Source organism: Mesitornis unicolor, unplaced genomic scaffold (assembly GCF_000695765.1).
Source record: "Mesitornis unicolor isolate BGI_N332 unplaced genomic scaffold, ASM69576v1 scaffold50487, whole genome shotgun sequence".
In the NCBI taxonomy this organism is placed as follows: Eukaryota; Metazoa; Chordata; class Aves; order Mesitornithiformes; family Mesitornithidae; genus Mesitornis; species Mesitornis unicolor.
The window spans coordinates 6,724-27,303 of NW_010199386.1; the positions used below are offsets into that span (position 1 = coordinate 6,724).

Sequence of the window (20,580 nt, forward strand, 5' to 3'; positions counted from 1 at the left end):
AATAGGGAACAAGTGAGATGATGATTATTATTTATGGATGAGAAAACAGAGGAAGAAACCCCAGTCAAGTCAGGACTGATACAAAACCTCACTTGCTCCCATAGTGTCAGGACACATTCCGAGTCTCTGCTTGATCACAACACTTAGCAAGACATGCAAAGAGCAGAGCACAGGCACAGCAAGATCTGAACATCGCAAGAGCATGATTTTGTGGACAGTAGCCTATTGTTCCTTTAGAAAAATAAAAGATCTATTTCTCTTGTATTAATAGCATGGTCAGTTCAAATTAGTCCTAGTCACAACAGCATAATCTTGTTGCTGTACCTTTACCAGAGGCTAACACCTGCTGTAATTAGAAGATGTGAAGGAGAAGCTACCCAGAAGAGTATGGTTATGATTGGTGGGGTTTGAGTCCCTCACTGCCAACCTCTTCCTATCTACTAAGTCTATATATGGGTTTATTGTCCTCCCTGCATGCTGTTTTTTGGGTAGTGGTAGCTGACAGGAGGCAGGATGCTTCCTTGTGTGGTCTTGTAGGGCAAGACTGAGAAGATCGTCACAAGTCATATGGCTGCAGAAAATGATTTCTGTAGATTTGTGGAGAATGTGTTCAGTTATAGATTTGTATAGAAGTATGGTAACCACATGTTAGTCCTTGTGGTAAAGAAAGAAGCTGTAGGAAAGGAAATAAGGTGTGTGAAAAGTGGAAGCTGTCAAGCAGGCTTAGAAATGAAAGACACTCTTTTAAATACCGAAGGTTTTGAAGTGTAATGGATAACATTTACTCCCTAGCAAAACTCCGTTGAATTCAGTGATCTGTGTAAGGGAATAAATTTTACCTAGTGTTTTAAAATGTGTGCTTTTTGAAAACACTCATTGATTGATCTATTTATAAAAAAGAAAGTTATAATGAGATCCAGCTTCCAGTAAGTTTATGGTAATTTTGTGCCTTTTGCTAGTTATGCTATTTATAAGGCCCTGTTACTGTAGCCTGCCTCCTGCTCTCTCCTATAGTTCTCCTCACAGCACTTCTTTGTGGTAAGGAAGTACAATAATCCCCACTTTACAAATGGGGAGCCATGGTAAAAGAGCAGCTTAGTGCCTTGCCTGAGGTCATGCAGACGGCCCATTATGGAGCAGGGGATTCAAGCAGGACTCCCAGACTGCAGACGAATGCTCCAACCCCTGGGCTGTCTGTCCTTTGGGCTCCTATTTTTAAAGAGCTGAAAAGGTTCTCTCCAGATTTCAGAGATGGTTCAGAGGTTATTGAGGGCAGCCTGGCTAAAATAACAGAATAGCTGGACCAAATAAAAATGTGCTGCTGCTTAGGTGTAGAGTTGCAATATCAGTAAATCAAATAAAAGTCTTTCAGCTGGCAGCTCTGGCTTCCACTTGTGTGAGCTTGCTCTCATGTGCACACACGTGTCCTCTCTGCAACTCATTTTTCTTCTGCTTCAGAGGAAGGACTCGGTAAAAGGAAATGAGCATAATTAAATGGTTATGTAGGAAGCTGGTGGTAAGTATTGACTTATATGAAATAAGTGGAGGAGAAAAAATTATGAGGCGGAATTCTTGGTATTTGCTTTTTGGGGTTTATTTTTGTGAGCAGAGTATTGAGTGACAGTTTTGTTTCCAGTAGAAAATGCTTGAAACACATTAGTCTGCTGTGGTATTAGAAAGATTAGAGGGCACACTGTGAGAATTTGTAAGGATTTATGTGCTTTTTAGATAGGATTAAGAATTAAAAAAAAAATCCAGATTAGAAGTGCTGTCTAACCACATCACTACCCTAGAAGCCAACATTTGCACGGTGGTTTTCTTTTATGTTTAATACCACAAAGTTTGTACTGAAACTTCAGTTACAATTGGCTTTGTTTAAAGACCATAGTCTAGGTGTGCACAGTGTGTGAAGTGAAATGTTAGGAGTTCGTGCAGCATCCCTGAAATCTTATTCAGCAGCAAGCTTGAAACACTTAAGAAAAAGATTTCAGGGATAGGCTCATTCTAGAAAGTTGCTTAAATAAAAGAAAAAAAAATCAGATACATTCCATAGTTTTTAAAAGTCTGCTTTCTTCCTGTCTATCAAATTTTAAGCTTGAACAAGATTTGTTCTCTGGAACAGTATTTCTTTAAAATATTTGGACATGGTAGTTCTGTAGTAACACCAGACTGCACAACATGGAATTATTTATTTGTTTGGGAACATAATTGTTAAACATCCTCTAAGCTGAAAAGAATACTTCCTAATTGTTTGCTAGAAATATCTTTAACATACAGAACTAATTAAAGTCGCACTGTTAAATGTGGATGATTAGAGGCTTATGTTGCTAGAAATCTGCTTGTGCTGCTTTGAGATAATATTCATTTGTAAATTCAATCCTGTTTAGGCACTTTATTTAGGAAAACATTAATCCATGCAAGATGTGCTTATGGAGAAGACTGACAATTACTTTATTTTATGCTTTAGCCTCTCACTATATTAGCATCCATTTGTTGATGGTTTTTGGCATCTTACCAACTTGCAATAGAAGTGTAACCTGACCAGTAAGAATGGCTTACTTCAGTATTTTCTTTTCCTTTCTCTTCCCTTCCCTCCTATTTATTTCTTTTTTTCTTTCCTTTTTAAATTTTTTTTCATTTTATTTTGTGTAGAGCTTGATCGAATAGCTGGAGAAATCAGGGGAAAGGTGGTATAGGGCGTTATCTCCGTCTTTTCATCAGAGGATCTTTCCTAGCCACAGGACTTCTTGTCTGATGCAGTCTGGACATACCTGAGCCCTGTGATGCCTGGAGGATGAGTGTACATTGGATACAGGGCATTTTCCAGGCATGAGCTGGTGGCTCTGTTTCAGATACTTGGTGAACTTGGTCTCATAGCACACCCAGCGTGGAGGTTTGTGTCTGTGAGCAGGTGTCGTGCCTAACAAGTGCCTTGTGTAAGCAGTGCATAGTACCAAAGGGCAGATATTGAAGCATTTTGTCCCCATGGAATAGTCCTGTGAGCATCTGCAGTGCACACAGTTGTGTCCCTTGCTTGTTTCAGCCGTTACGAAGGCATTGACTCAAACGCAGTTCCATTTGCACGGGTGCATATTAAGTTTGAATTGCATTCTGGATGTTTGTTATTGATTTTTTTGTTTGTCTGTTTTGTTTTCAGTTTTACTACTCTTGCAATGTTATTTTTAAAACAACAAGTTAGGGGCTATATGCTTTTTTGATGTTGTTTTGGTTTTGCAAGCTCTCTGCAAATTTGATTCAGATGTACGTGTATGGATAGGCTTTGTTACTGGCTTCTTACACAGTCAAATGCATTACTGTGTCTTCAGACTGGAGAAGATTTTCGTAGCATCTGTGTTATACCCGGCACATTATTCTCTCTACTGGTGGTCTGAAAATTTTATTGCAGGCTTGTATTGGCAGACTGATTTGTTAGTTAAGAGTTTCACAGCTATTGCTGTGATTTTTGCATTTATAGGCTCTGGAATGGTGAAGCTTAGCAGAGGAGAAGAATATGTGGGAAGAAAAACTGAAAGTTGAGTAGTTAGTTGAGCATGTTGAAAACTGAAGGACATCTATGGAAAAGAGAAACTCAAGGAAGCACTTTGAGAAAGGACAGAAAGTAAGAAAATTAGACATAAACCTTGAAATTGGATTTAGGCTAACTCAGAAAAGAGGTAAGCAGATAGAAAATTATTAATGTCACATGCTAAAAGTGACAAAAAATAACAGTTGATTCTTATGGCAATTTCAAATTTGAAAAATGTTTGTTCTTAATCTCTAAAGAAAAACTTAAAAAATGTGCTGGCAAATACAAACTCAGTGTTCATCAGTTTACAGCCGTGCAATTGATTGAAAGTCTGCTGGGATAAACTGCAGTTTTAGCTGAATGGAGAACTGAGTTTGGAGTCTTGTTCTTAATGAAAGAACAATTAATTGAAAGAATAATTCTCTCTCTCAGGCAATGGTTGTTCATTGCAGTGACTGTGGCTGTGAGAGGCTGTCATGCTTTAAGATGCTAAGTACATTTGTTAGAAAAGAAGCAAGACTTCGATTTAATCTCATGTCTCTGGAATACAGTTTCTTATTTAAATTATATTATGATTTCATACGATTCTTTCATCAGTTGAGGTACAAAGATAACTTTTGGGGTTTTTTTCTGTTTGTGTTTTAAAGAGTGGCTTATACTGGAAAGGGAGACTGTGCTGTGCTCTCAAGTGACTGGGTGCCAATACAGAGATTCACTGCAAATCTGACTCTTGTGTAAATGAAGGCAGAATTTCTCAGTTGAAAGCTTTGCCTTGTGGTTAAGGAAATCATCTTCTTACCATTTATGTGTTGGCATCAGCAATTCAGTTGTTAGAAACGCTACAGGATTGGTTTTGTGCATGTTGATAAGTAGAAATGCTAGCAGAGCACCGTGCCAGAAGAAATCCAAAGTCCACGTCATCCAGATTCTTCTGAATGAGGAAGGAGTTTTCAAGCATTTTTTTAAAACTCTGTGTGCATACATCATTTAACTGGTATCTTGGAAGGATTTGCCTTCCAAACCATAGCCCCTGACAAGTGCATGCTGTGAAGCAGAAAGCTCTGTGAGTCCCACACCTTAGAACAAAGCACCCTCTGGAGGTGCCTTTTTCTCTCTTGTTGACTATGAAGGAGTCAAAACTTCTAGTTCAGATTAAACATCTGACTTTCAGACTGATAACTGCCGTGCGAGGAGCTGCCCTCTTAAGCTGTTTTTCTTCGGTGTTGAGAAGGAGTTTCTGTACGTCTGTGGAGCGTTCCAGGTATGCCATGTGGAAAACCGTGTTCTCAGTCTGCCTCTTCAGATGCACTCATGTGTCATTGGAGTGGAAGTCCTTTTTGGAAATGGATGAGTTTTGTGTTCCCCTGCTCCTCAAATAACTGCAGCCTGATCAAGAAAAAGTGTATTTCATACAGTCAGGAATAATGTGGCCCTAGTTTAACTGATTTCTCTCTTGTTCAAAGTGAAGTTTCAATTTTTACTTAAGTATTATTTGTTGTAACTTTCGTCAGACTCAGATGAATAAACATATGGTCTGCCATGGGTGGGTGTGTATGGCAGAGGTTTATGACTGGCAGCCCAGTGTTCTTCATTGGCTCGACATGACCTATTAGTGGGTCAAGCCATTTCTCAGGGTTTTTCTTTGATAAACTTGTCTATTAAATAGGCATTTTACAGTGGGGCTTCTAATTTACATAGATGATTCAAGGAATTAGTAGAAGGGTCAGCTACTGCTTTTTTTTTTCCTGGAAAACCTGAAATTTTACTTTGCAAAAATACAATATTTTTTGTTTTCTGTTGGGAAGGATGAAATGTGTAACAGAAGAATCGCCTCTGTAATAAGGTCTCTAAAATGCCATTTTTGTAGCATTATGAAATTTGGTCTCTATGTTATTTTACTAGTCTGTGTGCTGTAGAAGGATTTGCAGTAAAGTAGAGACTTGGACTTTCTGCAAAAGTATTTTTTATGTACTAGCAGAACTTTGGAGGGAGATATCCAGATATTTCTTAAGATCTTGAAATTGTGGTATGAAAAATCAGATTTTCCACATTCCCTCTTGCAATTTAAATCCAGTGCAAACAGAGGTCTCTTTATTTCATAAGTACTTGTTTAATGCTGGCTCTACTTTAGAGGCATTGATTTTGGTGTATTCCAGGCCAGGAAAATCGAAGTCACGTTATGAAAATATCCTCCTGAAATAAATTATTACCTTTTAATACAGTTGTAAGGGATGACTTTTTTGGTTAAGGCTCTGGCCTGGGACTTGAGAGTTCAAAGTGAGTTCAGCTCAAAGCTGTGACCCTGACTGCAACCATAGGTACACCAGGAAATCTTCCTGGGTCTCGATTTCCCACTCAGAGAACAGCACTTGTCACTGTAGGCTGAAGACTCTTGTTATGTATATGAATATAGCATACATGTAGAACACATCTGCTCCTCATATGATTCTTAGCTGTTACTTATAGTGTAAGTAATTAATCATAATATCTTATATATTGTCACTTGTTTCTCTTTTACAGCCCACATCATGGGGGATGTGAAACTGGTGACATCTACTCGAGTCTCCAAAACCTCCTTGACGCTCAGCCCCCCTGTCCCTGCTGAAGCACCAGCATTTACTCTTCCTCCTCGCAATATCCGAGTGCAGCTGGGAGCCACTGCAAGATTTGAGGGGAAGGTAAGAAACAGAGATATGATGGAGGGCTTCTCCATTTGGTTTTGCCCTTTCCTGAAGCTGCCTAGCAGGCTGCAAAGACAGTGAAGTTGCCTCTGCAATACAGGACCTTGACTCAAGAAGAATACATGAGTGTTTACCCTCCAGAGGAGGCAGAAGCATTACAAGTCTGTTTATGAGTAGAGTTTTGCAAAACCTAAGTTAGTTAAGTGTGTTAGATACTATGCACTGAGCTTAGTATCAGTAGAAGGCTGCTTCAAGAGCTCAGAGAGTATACGTTCTCCTACTGCATACTCATCTCCCTGCATCCCAAATCTGCCTGTTCATGAAGCTTCACTTGTAACACAAATCTGACCCTGCTACAGCATGTAGTCAGGCTAGGAATCTGTAGAGAGAGTTGTGATATTTTTGTATCTGCACTACTTGCCATACATGTTGTTAATCTGAAAGTAAAAAGAGCATTTTCAGGGGAAGGGTTGGTTTGTTCAATGAAAATTGTTAACCCAAAGGGTTTAAAAGGGTGTGTAGTCAGTTGTGGGTCCCAGGTTCTCTCCTTGCCCTCATGCCTGGGACACTGAATTGTGCTTACTGTTATCCATATTTCTTTCATGCTTCAATCCTGGTATGATCTCTTCCTTGTTCTTCCTCCTTCCTTTCTCCTCCCTTAACCCAAATCTTTCTCCTGGAGCCGTCAGTTTTTCCTTTCGGCCCCTTCTGCCCATGTCACGCACTGGTTGTGTGCTGACAGCTGTACCATCAAACTGACTGCACTTTTAATCTTTGAAGTGGTGGGACTTGTCTGACAGAGGCAGGAAACTGCAACTTTACTGTAACAAAAGCAAGGGCTAGAAAGAATTTGGGAAATTCATAACTTCTGAAACTCTAACTTAAACAGAGGGCCGGTAGAGGGCATCTGATATTTATCTTATTTGTTTATGCAAGAGCAGGCCAGGAACTGGGATTTTTCAACAGGAACTGGGCAGCAAAACCAATTTCTGAGTCTATAAATTTTTAAGCGCAAAACCAGAACTCAGAAGTAGTTCTTGGATTTGACTTTTTTAAGAAAACTTGGCATTTTTCATAGAAGGCAGATAATTTCAAGGAAAGTGTTTAAACTTAGTTTTTTATCAAACTTTTAGAAAGTTGGGGTTTTTTTAAATCAACTTACTTTTATTGTGATTTTAAGGAACCAGTCAGAAACCCTCTATGTGTATTACACTGGCCAGTACTAGTGAGTGTTCCCTTTCTTGCTGTTTTTGTTCATTTTTGTCTCTTCATTATTTCACCTTGCTTTGTTGCAGACACAGTGGAAAAAGAGCAACATGTTGCTCCTTTATGCATGTGATACCTATGCACAATCCTATTCTAACCCAGTTTCTTCCAGACAACACTGCAACGGGCAGTAACAGTACAGTGAAATCAAAGTTGAAACATGTGATGTTGCTAAGATTTGGGTTGACATTTCTCACGTTTCCTAATTGAAAGTTCGAGTGGGATATTTCCATTTTTTAATGCACTGCAGGCTTTTTATTATTAGCCAAATGGAAGCAATTGTAAAATATAATTACCGACAAGCTAGAGTGCTATCACTGCCTTGCATTTTTTTCAGATCTGGTTTTAAAGTGTTAATTTTTCAGGGATACCTGTACCCTTTTTAAAGTTGTTTTGAAGACTGGAAGGGTAAAGTCTGGTGGGTTTTTTTTACCAGATTGGAAAAAGTACACAAATTCAATGCTAATTAAACTGACATGAACAGAGCTTTGATTGAAGTCCTGGATTGAACCTACTTGATGAAAATCTAAATTCCAGTTCTGCCCATTTGATATATGCACATGGCTGAAACCTTTAATTTTTCATCCTTAAAATGGGGATAATAATACACTGTTTGCGTGCAATGTTGTATAACTGACATAAGCCTTTAATGCTCAGAGTGCTTTTGTAAGTGCCAAACGTTAAGAGCACAACTTTGCAGAAATGTATGTGAGATCTGCAATTACTGTGTGGCAAGTAGCCTGCCGTAGTGGTTTGACAAACCAAGATGATGCAATTACAGCCACTGACTTTGGCACTTCAGCCTCTTGCAGTACATGAGCATTGCCTGCTTTTTGTTCAGTCCAGCTTGCTGCCCTGGAGAAGCTTTTTTTTTTACCTCTCTCAGCTAACACAGGTGAGAAGAAACATGTAAAACAACTGAAGACATAAAGCAGCCAATCTTTATAATTGTGAATCAGTTCCAAATTTCCTGGAATCTACCCAAGCTGGAGGCTGAGATACAGACTTCCAAAAATTTATTCTTTTTCCTGGTGAAGTGGGAGTTCATGGTGGCAAAAGCTCCATTATAATAATTGGACACAGAGAGTAATAAAGCACAGCATGTTCTCCTTATTTTCTTATGCAAGAAAAACTAGTTTTTTAATAATAGTAATAATGCTGATTATTAAAATTGAGCCTGTGTGATATGGGTCCATCTTCAGCTGATTAGTATCAATGTTGCTTCTTTAATGTTCCAGGGTTCAAAGGACAGTGGACTTTTTCAGAAGGACAATCATGAACAATGAAAACAATTCATTAATATTTGGTAATAGAAGTAGCTACTGAACATAATTAGGTTTTTCCTGGAAAATAGGCTACAGATGTTATGATACGCTGTTGCCGATACCCTGTTTCATCACACAGTATAAATATTAAACTAGACTCAGGCTAAAGAAAAATAAGAAGTTTTTTAAATGGCTAGACAGGAGATTTTCTTCAAAGAGTCACTCTGCAGTGGAATTTATCTTATCAGAAAGAACAAACATTTTGAGAATCCAAGACAGGATATAAATCTGATATTGTGATGATCCTGTATTCTCATTAAGTGAACAAGGAAAAGAGAGCCCCAAAGTCAAACTTGTTGCTTTTCTTTCCAGTAGCATGTAAGATAAGTTGTGTGAAAGGGCAATTCAAGATCATGGAGACTGCAAAGTTGAGAAATAGCCTGTGAATGTAGGAAATTTGAGGTAGAAAGGAACCAAGGTTGCCATTAACAGGAGTTCTTTTTTTTTTCTCTTCTTCCCACTATCAGCCTGGTTTTCTTACTAAAATCTCAGCAAGTTTTTCTGTATCTGACTGCAGATCTCAATTTTCCAATGTGACCTCAGTGTAAAAAGTTAGCTCATCATCTTTCATGTGTATGAGCGCAGAGCCCTCATGTGTCATGGCCTGGAGCCCTGACTGAGGGGTGGAACCATGTAGTAAGGCAAAGGCAGGTTTGAACCTTCCCTAGATGCTCCCCATGTGTCTGCTGCATGGACATCTCAGTTGTTCAGCAATCAATTCCTGAGATGATTTTTAGGGAAACCATCCCAGATTATTCTAAAATTGTGCTGTGGGTTCCCAGCTTGTTGCACATCAGGTGTGAGGCTCAGGGTAGTAATCTCCTGCCTTGTGTGAACGCATGGTAGTTTGTCCATCAGAGCTTTTAAGATACTCTTGGAAAAGTGCAGTGCAGTGTTATCAGGCTTTGTTTTAAGCAGTTTTTCGCTATTGTATTAATCACTGGAATATTTATCAGTGCTTTGCAATATTAAATTGTGATTCTATATCTTTATCTTTCTAATTCAGCTGAACATCACTGGGTTTTATAACGCTCAAAGGCATGGTAAAGATTTGTAGCAGCTATCATGGGGGTTTCTGTGGCAAGCGTCACATGAAAGGACAGGAAAATCCTCTTCAGTCATAGCGCCTGAATAAGCATCTATAAATTATCAGGCAAGGTGGCATTTTGATGCTGCCACTAACATTTGATCAATTCATAATCCAAGTACAGCATCCTATCAAATTCTTTCAGACTTTGCCTGTTCCTAAATTTCACTTTCTGCAACTATGCAGAATACTTTAATTACAACCCTGAGAACATTATTATGCTGACCCACAAGATCTTTAGCCGTATCTCTAGTTTAAAATTCATTTTGTTTCAGTCTCTCTCACTCTCCCAAACTCAGCTGTACTACTCTACAGTGAAGGTTCAAAATATCACAGTAGACCAATACAGATGCAAATAGTGTAATTTGCCATACAGTCAAATGACATATGCTCACAAACATTTCCATGAATTTCATTAGCTTTTCTAACTCCTATGAGAATGGCAATCTTATATCAATATGAGTGCTGGGCAGAAGCCTCTAGAAAGATTTTCACTGCCATTTGCAAATCTGTACAAGTTTCTTTTTTTTTGTGAAGAGCAGAGGGTGGTCACAGAAGATTTCCACAACTGTTAATGTGTTTGTGCCTACCTGATTTCATGGTATACTGTTTACTGGTCTTTCAGAGATTACAGACTCAGTGACTTAAGATTGAAGCCTATCTTATGTCTCAAGCTCCATCCTTTTTTGAGAAGACCTCCTCCTTCACATTTAGAAATTTGCTTTCTGAATATTGGACAGCTTTGTTTATCCAGCTCTAAGTTCTCACTGTAACTGTTTAGAGGGGTAGTTCTGCCTCCATTGTAGAACCCAGTGGTTATTTAAATGTTACCCTGACTCCACTCTGCATCTGCCTACACCTACATCCACAACTTAAGTGTTGCTCTTAGCCTGAGTTGGCCCCTCCTAGTGTTAAGGCTCACGTTCAGCTTTTGCTTGGGTTTATGAGCCTTGCCTGTGTGTATTAAGATGGCAATCTAATCCTGCAGTTCCTTTTCAGTGTTTAGAAGCACTGAAAAGTTCTTACATGATGGTCTGGGGAAGTCTTAGAGAGCAGGTTGGCTTTCTGCTGCAGAAAAGAAAACCCAGCACCAGGATCCTGAAGCCTTGGTGATGTGTGTATGTAAATAGACCAGCAGGATGGACTGACCTCAGGAGGGCTCTGTGCTGTGACTGCCAACATAAGGAGTCAATGAATGGTGGTGCTCGCATCCAGGCTTTCGTAGTCCATGTTAACTTCTGCACAGAAAGGTACTTCAAGGCATAGAGAGATTTACTTAGGTTTCCGCAGCAAGCTGATGGGGAAGCTGAGAGCAAAAAATGAGTCTTTACTATTCTCTAACCACTGAATCACATTCTCTTGATCTTTCCCTCCCTGTTTTAAGCTTTGGGTTCCAAGACCAATAAGCTAGTCTGCAGCAGGGTTGTTGCTTTAAAAAAAAATTAAGGTGGTTGCCCAAAACAAGCATTTTTAGTTGACAACTATGTGATTAGCTGCCCACACATAATTTTGCTGAACTTCAATAGCAGTAGACTCGCTACATCAAAAATAGAGTGTGAACACTTCTGGTTCTTTACTGTCTGTAATGTCACTGAGTGTCAAGCAGTAAAAAAAAATGGCAAGTCAAAGAACTGTCCATTTCCAACAAACCCTGCCCCATCCAGAGTGATAGCAGCCTCTGCATTTGATCGCAGCAAGCAGTTAGCTCAACCTGCTTTGGCTGCACTCATGTATAATTTTTGAGGGTAATATTGGTGGTCATTAATTTTATGAGCCTGAAGAATACTTGTGCAACAGCTCTCCTTGAGAAGAACAGCCAGATGTCACGCTGCGGTCCACAGACTGATTGCCTGGGGGTCAGGAAAGAACTCTTCTCTTTGGATAAAGAATTGCACAATTGGCAACGGTGCAGTAGAGGTTGTTTTTCTGCTTCATGTAAACCATCATATGGGTTTATTGCCAGAACCAAGATATCACACTATTAAATCTAGTCTGGTACTTTAATCCCGCAGAGCTGGATTTCATATATTGACCTGTAGTTCATAGTTTAAGTAGATGTTGGGGTACTTAGTTCAGAGTTTGCAGCCCATTCAAAAGTTACTGTTTTGTTCTTTCCCTTCCTTCTACCTCCAGGTAAGGGAGCTGGATGGTAAGTTTTAAGGCAAACCAGTTCAATGTCAAATCTTCCCCTTAGTTAATGTACTGTCTGGTGGTTCTTCTGTCACCCTGCTGTTGCAACACCCTGTCTGTATTTTTCGAATCAGTTAAGTCCAATGATGTGCACCAGTTTGTCAACTTCTGAGCTGCTTTAGGTTGCACAGGTACTCTTGGAAATGTGGTGCCTGAGAAAATAAACTGGGATCATGCAGTGAGAAGCAAGAGGCAATGGGATGATGGGCAGTGATTCTGCCATCTGTTCTGAGCTAGGCAGGAGATTCATTTATGTGGTGTATTAAGAGATAGAGAGTAGGGAAGCATTAAAAGTGTTGTACATTTGTAAATTCTTTTAACTACCTGCTAATGGAAAACCTGAGCTGTAACCAATTTGTTTTACTGTGGCTGCTGCACTAGCTTTACATGGCAAAACCTTTGTTATCTTCACTTTGCCTTGGACTTGCAGCAGCGATGTGTGCTCCGTTTCCAAGCCTCAGTCAGCAGGCACTCCGGAAGCAGGCCTTAATTACATTGTATGTCTAGATTGGAGATGGCAGGATCTGAAAGGAGAGAAGCCCATATAATAACAGAGGATGACATGGCCTGGTATCCTTTGCTGTTGGCAGGAGATATTTGCTGTTATAAGATGTACTGGGCAGCTAATTGCATGAAGCTGCCAGTGGTTTTGGATCTGCTCTCTCTGGAGGGGTGCCTGTTCTGAGCCCTGTGAGGAAGAAACTCAGGAAAGATCCATGTTTTCATGGGAGACAGTTGTCTGAGGAAACTGAATGCTGTGGGAGGACCTGTGCTGATCTGTAAAACTACCATGATCTGTGATACTCACAGAAACCTGATGGGGAACACTGAGGCATGTTTGTGAGAGCAAAGAATTGAGAAATTTATCGATCTGACTGGAGGTTTTATTTGAACTTTCTGTCCACATGCCAGTGAGAATTCTGGGGAAAAATGTGGTGCATTCAGAAGTTACTGAAACATTTTGTCTCAAACAGACATGGGGGCATAGGCAGATGAAATAAAAAAGGAAAATAAACACAAGTTAGGAGGCTGTGAACAGCTTCTTGCACATCTTTTTTCTGTTTGAGTTTTGTATTGCTATTTCTTCTTCCTTTGTGTAACTATCCTCACATTATATTCACTTACCACAGTGCTGGTTTTTTACCCATTTACATGTTCTCATGAGTAATGCATGCATTATTTTGTATGCTTTTGTTTTGTTTTATAACTGCATTGGCAAATAGAAACGGTAACTCAACAGAGTTTCAGCTTTAGATGTGAGCAAAGTGGGAGTGGCTGCTTTGCTGGGAAGTGTTTAAGGTGGGATTCTGTCAAAATTGCTTCCCCACACAGTCATCAAAACCCAGAATTATTCAAAGACTCTTCCCTTCGTCAACTGATATGAGCACCCATGTGTTGATACCCATTTTCCCTGCCTTGCATCTGATATGTCCTATAGGAAGAGCTGCAGGGGTACAAGTTGCTGCTCAAGAAATGTCTAGATTCTAGACAAGAGTGGTGATCTCTGAGCTCCATTTTTGTCTCTGTCTCTTTAACTCATAAATTCACTTTATATCTGTCTCCCTGTCACCTACAGCCACCATATTTATACTCGGGACTTTCCAGGTAGAAGTATTTAAGCACTCCTTGGGTATAGTCTGTGTGCAGTGTGCGTAATAATTCTCAGAAGTGCTGGACTTAGTACACTGTCCCATGCAACTGATCTGTGCATGATCTGAGGCAACAGCCAGGATTTCTGGATGTTTGGCAGCCAAGTTTGATCAGACCTTTTGCAGAGTTGCTCTGATCTGCCAGATTCAGAAATCCTAGACAATGCTGAATATCCTCAAATTCCACCTAGACAAAATATCTAAGCAGGAAAGAAGCCATGACTGGGGAAGACTGGACATGCAGTATCCCTATTCTCAGTTGCCATTTCTCAGGGTTATTATTTTAATTTTTTTTTAATAATTGAGCCCGTTTTCAGTAACCCACCAACCCCCAAACTGTGGAAGAAATGTGCTATTTTCCTCTGTCACATTTATTCTATTTGCTTTCCATCTCCTTTCCCACCTTAATTGCTTATCTAGGACCAGTTGGAGACAGGAGTTATTTGCTGCTCTGTGCAATGACAGAAAGACTGGCTCCTTATTCTTGGTGATTTCTGAACTTGCTATCTTTCTGCAGGCCTTACATAGAAATCAGAGGAAGATTTCTTAAAGTATGTATTGACGGATTTGCACAGGAAGAGGAGATACAAAATATTCACTTTGTGGTATAAAGTAGGTTCAGTCTTGTACAAAGGTAATGATGGAATAAATACCACAACTAAGCATTAAGTCTGCCATTTAGGGTTGATAAGATAAAAAGGTTTGCAAAAGGAATGGAAGAAAATCTAGCTGTTTCCTGAGAGAAAAAATCTAATCAGCATATCCTGAATAGCTGAAAAAAGATACGCTCAGAGATTGAGTCCATCTAAGTCAGTAGAACTGCGCAGAAGGGTAGAAGCAGTCAGTATAATTCTTCTTGTATTTCTTGTCCCATGATGCTTATTCATGAATCTCTCAAATTTCAACAAAGTCTTATTAGATTCTTCAATTCTGGTTTTAATTTGAAAAATACCATCATCTTTTCCAGGCTATTCTCCCTTGCTCCTCTGGGCAAATGTGTAAATCTTTTGTTGTGGTCAATTCCACTGGCAATAAAACTCATCATGCAGCATTGTGCTTTCTTATTTAAATAAATGTTGTTAGTAGTACATGAAACATGACTGCAACTTATCATTACGATGTTTCAAATGCTTTTTTCAGGAATTGTGCATTTGAGTCCTTTCACACTCACAATAGGTTTAAAGGTTGAAGAAGACCTAGTGACTGGAACACTGTGAGCAGTGGACTTTCTTTTCCTTGTGCTGCTATAGCCTGTAGTGGCATGAGAGGGATGAAATGGGAAAAAGAGGGGGTTTTTTTCGGAGGTGGGTTGGGTTTTTTCTAGCCAGAAACATGCCCCTAGCTGGAAAAACTTTAATTTTCATTATTTTAGTTGACCCAAAAGGTAGGATGGAATACTTATCATCAGATATGCAGTTGGCTAACTAGCAATATATTTGCCTTCTCCTGCCATAAGGGAGGCTTTAAACTTTACTCCAGCACCTTGGCTTCATCTGACTGATGAAGCCACAAAGGTCAGGGAGGGGTTCAGTGCTGTATGTAACCATGAGAGCATGTTAAATAGCAAAGTATGCATTTACCTAGCAATAAATTTGTCCCTGAGAGTTTGACCTAAATTACACCAAATGGTACCGAATCACACTGTTTAGTATAATTCTGCTTTTCCTCTGTAGGAAAAGAAAGTAGTCCTCAATAGACAGCAAACATGATACATTCACAATCTTTGCAGAAGGCCATATGTGGAGGAGGGTTATAATCAAAACACATCATTACTCATTGCGGTTTTGCTCAGTCCACACTCACTCTAGCACCTAGACTTCAGAGTTAAAAATTTTTGGTTTTGACATGTTACTTGGCTCTGTTCACTCGTGGATACAGTATGAAGTTTGGAAACCTGCTGGGCCAAACCAGACAACATACTTTTTTTACGTATAACATGTGGACTTCCTAGCATCTAAGTGCATGCTGAACAGAAAATAACATTGCTGTGAATCATGTACAATTCAACCCATTCATGAAGGAGAGAAACCAGTGTGTCTGACAGGGAGCAGCACGAACTGGCTGCTCCCTAGGGGAAAGCAAGCCAGGAGCTGAGGGGGAGCCATGCACGGGCTGTGCCATCACCAATGGGCCACAGTCCCACAGGCTCCCAAAATAACAGGACAAGGCCATGTGCTCTAACAGAGCCTACTGATGGGCCCAGACACAACAAGCAATCAACCTGGTTCAGGATCCAACCAGAGGGTACAGTCAGGAGCAGAAGTTAGACAAGGTCAGATTGTTTTTCCATATGTGCCCACTTCAGTTTTTAATGTTCAGTCTATAAGACATTATCACTATGTTACTGGAAGTTACTCAACCTCTAGCAGGTACCTGAAACAGCACATATTTCTGTGCCCAAGTTCATTTCTTAGTATTGGGGGACAAGCCTGCCTCCATCATGGTTCTTAAGCCAAAAGTCATCCAGTTCCATAGATCAGCATCACATGTGAATACAGATCTTTCTCTGTGTTATTCTCTTCTGTGGTGGAAATAACCTCTAGAAGAGGAGAGATGCTGGTATGTTGGAGTAGTGCTTGGTGAGGGAGACACTGGTGTCAGAGGTTATGAGTCAAAGCTCTGTGCGCTAGTAGGAGCCAGAAAAATCAAGGCATTCCATTGCCTGGTCATGCCTGAGTCCACTATAAGGACCTTGAATTGCCTGCCTACATATATGTTGAATTTATTCTTCTAGGAAACTTGACAGCCAGGTTATTGGTTGGGAATTAAGCGATGTTTGTTGACTCCTAAGTTGGTAACCTGACCTCTGAGTAACCTTCTTGCATTAAGGACATCTTGCAGTGAGATTCTAGAGGTGATCTAAGCTCTTATGCCTGTCTTTTTCAGAGGAGTTTTAGGAATATGGATCACTCTGCATGAGAGTATAAATAATAAAATAAAAAAAATCTTTTTCTAGGCTTTCTGGTGATGAAGATAGCTTTATTCTCTGTAAATCACTACATTGCTCTAAATCTACAGCCAGACATAACAAAGCAATCCTTGTCTTCTGAAAAATGCTGTGGCTAAAACTGGTACAAATTCCAAGTCAGCTTTGCATGTTTTTATTGCTTGAATAGAGACCTTTGTAATTCATGTACAGAATGAGGTGAAATGGATAATAAATTGTTTTATCTTTCTTTCTGAATTTTCCTTGCTTTTCTGCACCTTTTCAAAATGCTCTAGTAAATGCTACTATTTGTTATAAATACAACAACTGAGCTTACTGAAATACTAATTAAAACTCATACTGTATGTCCATGTGTAACGTATACAAGAACTTTTCATTTCAAGATGACAAAAATCTGCACGTGTAGCCCAAAGAAAATGGAGAAGCAAAGACTGAGGAATGAAATAATTCTGTTCATGGTTACTTGGCTTTTGGCGACAGGACATTAAGCTTATTTCATCCAGTTCTGTGCTCTCAATTCACGTTGAATCAGTTAGAATGGTAATTTTCCCTTAGCTGCACAGTAGAGTCAAATTGTAACTGTGTGGCTTGAGGGTTACCATTCTTTCCGTGTGCCCCATCTTACAAAGGCAAACCTGTAGTTGTGCTGCATGTATTATTTAATTTGTGTTTCCAAAGCTTATAATATTAGTGTAATGCACACTATTTTGTAAAAGCTTTGTAAAAGCACCCCCTCCGCCATGGTAGTATCAGATTTCTGACGTCTGAAATCGAACTCATTTACATCACAATGAATTAAGAATTTTTCTGTTCTGGGAGCACCCTGGAGCAAGAGTTTAATATACTTATTTCATTATTTTTTTATACTTACTTGATTTTTTTTTTGTATCTCTAAATTCTCATGTTCCTTTTTAAAAGAATAACTCAGCAGTTCATCTCTACAGGGAGGCAAATACAAACACTTCAGAACAAAGTTACATTAAAAGCCATATAAAATCTTGGATATACAGGTTGAAAAACTATGGTAAATGGTATTTATTTTTTGTTTATTTCACAGTACCACTTAAACAGCCTAATTCAACTGGGGTCCTAATGTATGTTCGCTGATAGTATTTAGCACATACACAGGCCAGACTGGAGTTGAACCATTCTCTGATGACCTTCCTAGCTACAACAACAGAGGAAGTGGTCATTGTTACCCTCCATGATGTTTGTGTGGAGTATGGAGTCACAGTGAGATTTATTGGTTTGTGCAAGATCACGCAGAAATACATGTCTGGATTCAGAACTGAACTGCTGTCTTCCAGAAGCTCAATTTCCTTCCACTACCTTAGACATGAACGTGTCGTTATTGGAGATAAATAGCGTCTGATTCTGGAAGAGAAAGTTAAACTTGCAATAGGTGCAAGTATCACCAATATTTAGGTGACTGCTTCTGGGTTAAAATGGTCATTCAATGAAAACACAATGTCAGAATTAGGTCCTCAGTGCCTTGACACACAAGCTAGTTTATTTGCCTGATGGGCTATGCTAATGGACAGAGCGTAGACAAAGATTTGTCTGCTCAGAAGACTATTACATGCTCATAGGTTTAATGGAAAACATTGTGCTGGATTTGTTCAGATCTCTCAATAGGAATGCCAGCGACTGCAGTTAAGTGGAGCTCTATTGAAATCATATGCAGAGTAAGCAGTTTTTGCGCAACCTAAACAAATGTAGCTGTTTTGGAGTGCACATGTGTGTCCCTCTTACCAAGATCACAGCAATTTTAGTTTTGAGAGAAAGCATTAGAAAGAAGAGGCGAGCCCACAAAATTTCTCTTGAACTCAGCATGTCTATAAATATTTATTCTGAACTGTTGAACTAGAAATTCGTAGCCACATCAATTTATGCTTAGTATTTCAGTTAGTGCTTTGAGGGTTTTTTCTTTTAAATAGTTGTTGCTCAGCCCTTGATTTTTATTTTTATTTTAAACATAGCAGTTTGTATATTGTACTGCATGAGTTATCTCTGCTAAGCTGTTATGGAAACATATATGTTTGAAGCCTTGAAAGCTTACAGATTTTACAGATTACTACAGAATAAAAACATCACTGACAGTTGCTAGTGAGCAGTTAATGTTTTACAATAGGCTTCTGTAAAGAAATCAATTATTTGATGCATAGCAGTAAGTGGCATGAAGTGAAAGAAACATGCAAAGAGAAGTGCTAGATGTTAGGCTGTCCAATGCATTCGTGTCCTCACAATCCAATGTTTTATTTTATACCTCTTTATAATCACATCAAATCTACTTTTTAATGAAATTTAAGCAAATGACATTTTATGCCCAGTATGCTTGCTAGCCCTACCAACAAGCATTAGCAATGAAGGGGTGCACGTAACTGAAGGATTTTTATCCTTCTATAACTATCCAGGGCTCTGCCTTTGCCAGCAGCAGTCGTCACTATCAGCACAGTCTTTAAATGAACATACAACTCTGCAGTCAACTTAGCAACAAAATCCAGTTTTAGTGTTTGTGGCCTCTGCCAGACTCCTAAATTGCAGGAAATAAATCTTGTCTGGCTGGAAATTGATAAAGTATGGTCATGTTCATTCAGAGCAAAGAGCTTTTGTTACTACCTTACACTCCAGATGTGGATTGATGCCCTTAATTGTGAATTTCATAGCTCCAAACATATTTTCCAGTAGCTATGTGTTTTGGACACATAAAAAAGCACACATTTTCTGGTTTTAATTAATTTTCCACAGTAGGTCATAAACTTACAGAGATTCCTTACCTGTTGATAGCAGGTATTGATACTAAAGTCCTAAGAACAACATCCCCAGGCTAGGAATGTATGAAGCTGTTTTGGTCAGTGACATAGTCCTACAAGAAGATAGGCCCACTAGTATTGGGTGACGTGTAAAAGAAATTCACGTCCTATTAAGACAGAAACTTCTCATCGGTAAGGAAAAAAAAGTCTTTCAGTCTTCCAGAAATAATATGTAGTGGAAAAATAAGTTTTTTGCAAGTGTTATTACAGTGAATGATAATTATTCTCTTGAGAAAGGGAAGAAACAGAGTGAATTGTCCTCTTTAAAAAGCAACTGCCAATTCAAACCCTAAATATTATTGTTATGAAGGGATCATTGCTCTGAAAATAATTGACACTGATTATTTTTGGGTTTTTTTGTGTGGTATCAGCAGAGTTTTTTGACCTGATGATGTCCCAGTCTCAAGCTGTGGCTCAGTGTCTGGACTCAATGATCACTTCTGTGAGATAAAACAGCTAAATGTTTACAGTTTTCCTTCTAAGTGGGGACATACACATATTTTACTAATGACAGAGCAAAATGTTGGTGTTTATTCCATCCTGTACATGTCAAGGGGCTTCCTAGTGCTTTAGACCTGTGTTTAGACCTGTGCTTTGTCTAAACAATCTTTATCCACCTTTCTGTGTTGCTACTGAATGAAGGATTCACAACTGGAAGTAAAAATCTTTGTCAGGTGTTAAAACCTAAACTTTTTGTGGTGGAATGAGGAGTGACAGTTTCCCAACAATTTGCTTTTTTTGTGTTAAACTATTTTAAGTTTCAGCCTTTCTTCTAGTGCTGCCAAATAAAATTTATGAACAAAAGCAGCAGCAAACACAGTAAATCAGGCTGTCCTGTTGAAGTGGAAATGAATGAACTGCTCCTGTTCTGACAGCTCTCACAACACAGTGAAACTCTGGTCTGAATTTCAGAATCTTGTTTTCTGTAGCAAAGATTGCTGCTGCTCTGAAATGAACACTGCTCCTATCAGGAAACTTCTGGCATGTTCCTAATCTCATCGCTACTGTGTTAAAGCAGCTGCTTTGCTTAGTAATATTTGATTGATATCTTGATGCAGAATCAGCAAAGATGGGAGGAACGGAAGGACAGGGAAAG

The 20,580-nt window shown here is 39.2% G+C and overlaps 1 protein-coding gene across 1 annotated transcript in view; it reads left to right on the forward strand.

Annotated features, from left to right (window-relative positions):
• Positions 1-6,054: 6,054 nt before the first annotated feature.
• The window catches only part of LOC104544526 (myosin light chain kinase, smooth muscle), a gene marked incomplete at its 3' end in the record, with an annotated part of 105,792 nt that continues 91,266 nt past the window's right edge, over positions 6,055-20,580 (forward strand). The window contains exon 1 of the mRNA XM_010189425.1: positions 6,055-6,204. Coding sequence (XP_010187727.1) covers positions 6,055-6,204 — 150 coding nt within the window. The remainder of the gene's footprint in view (positions 6,205-20,580) is intronic.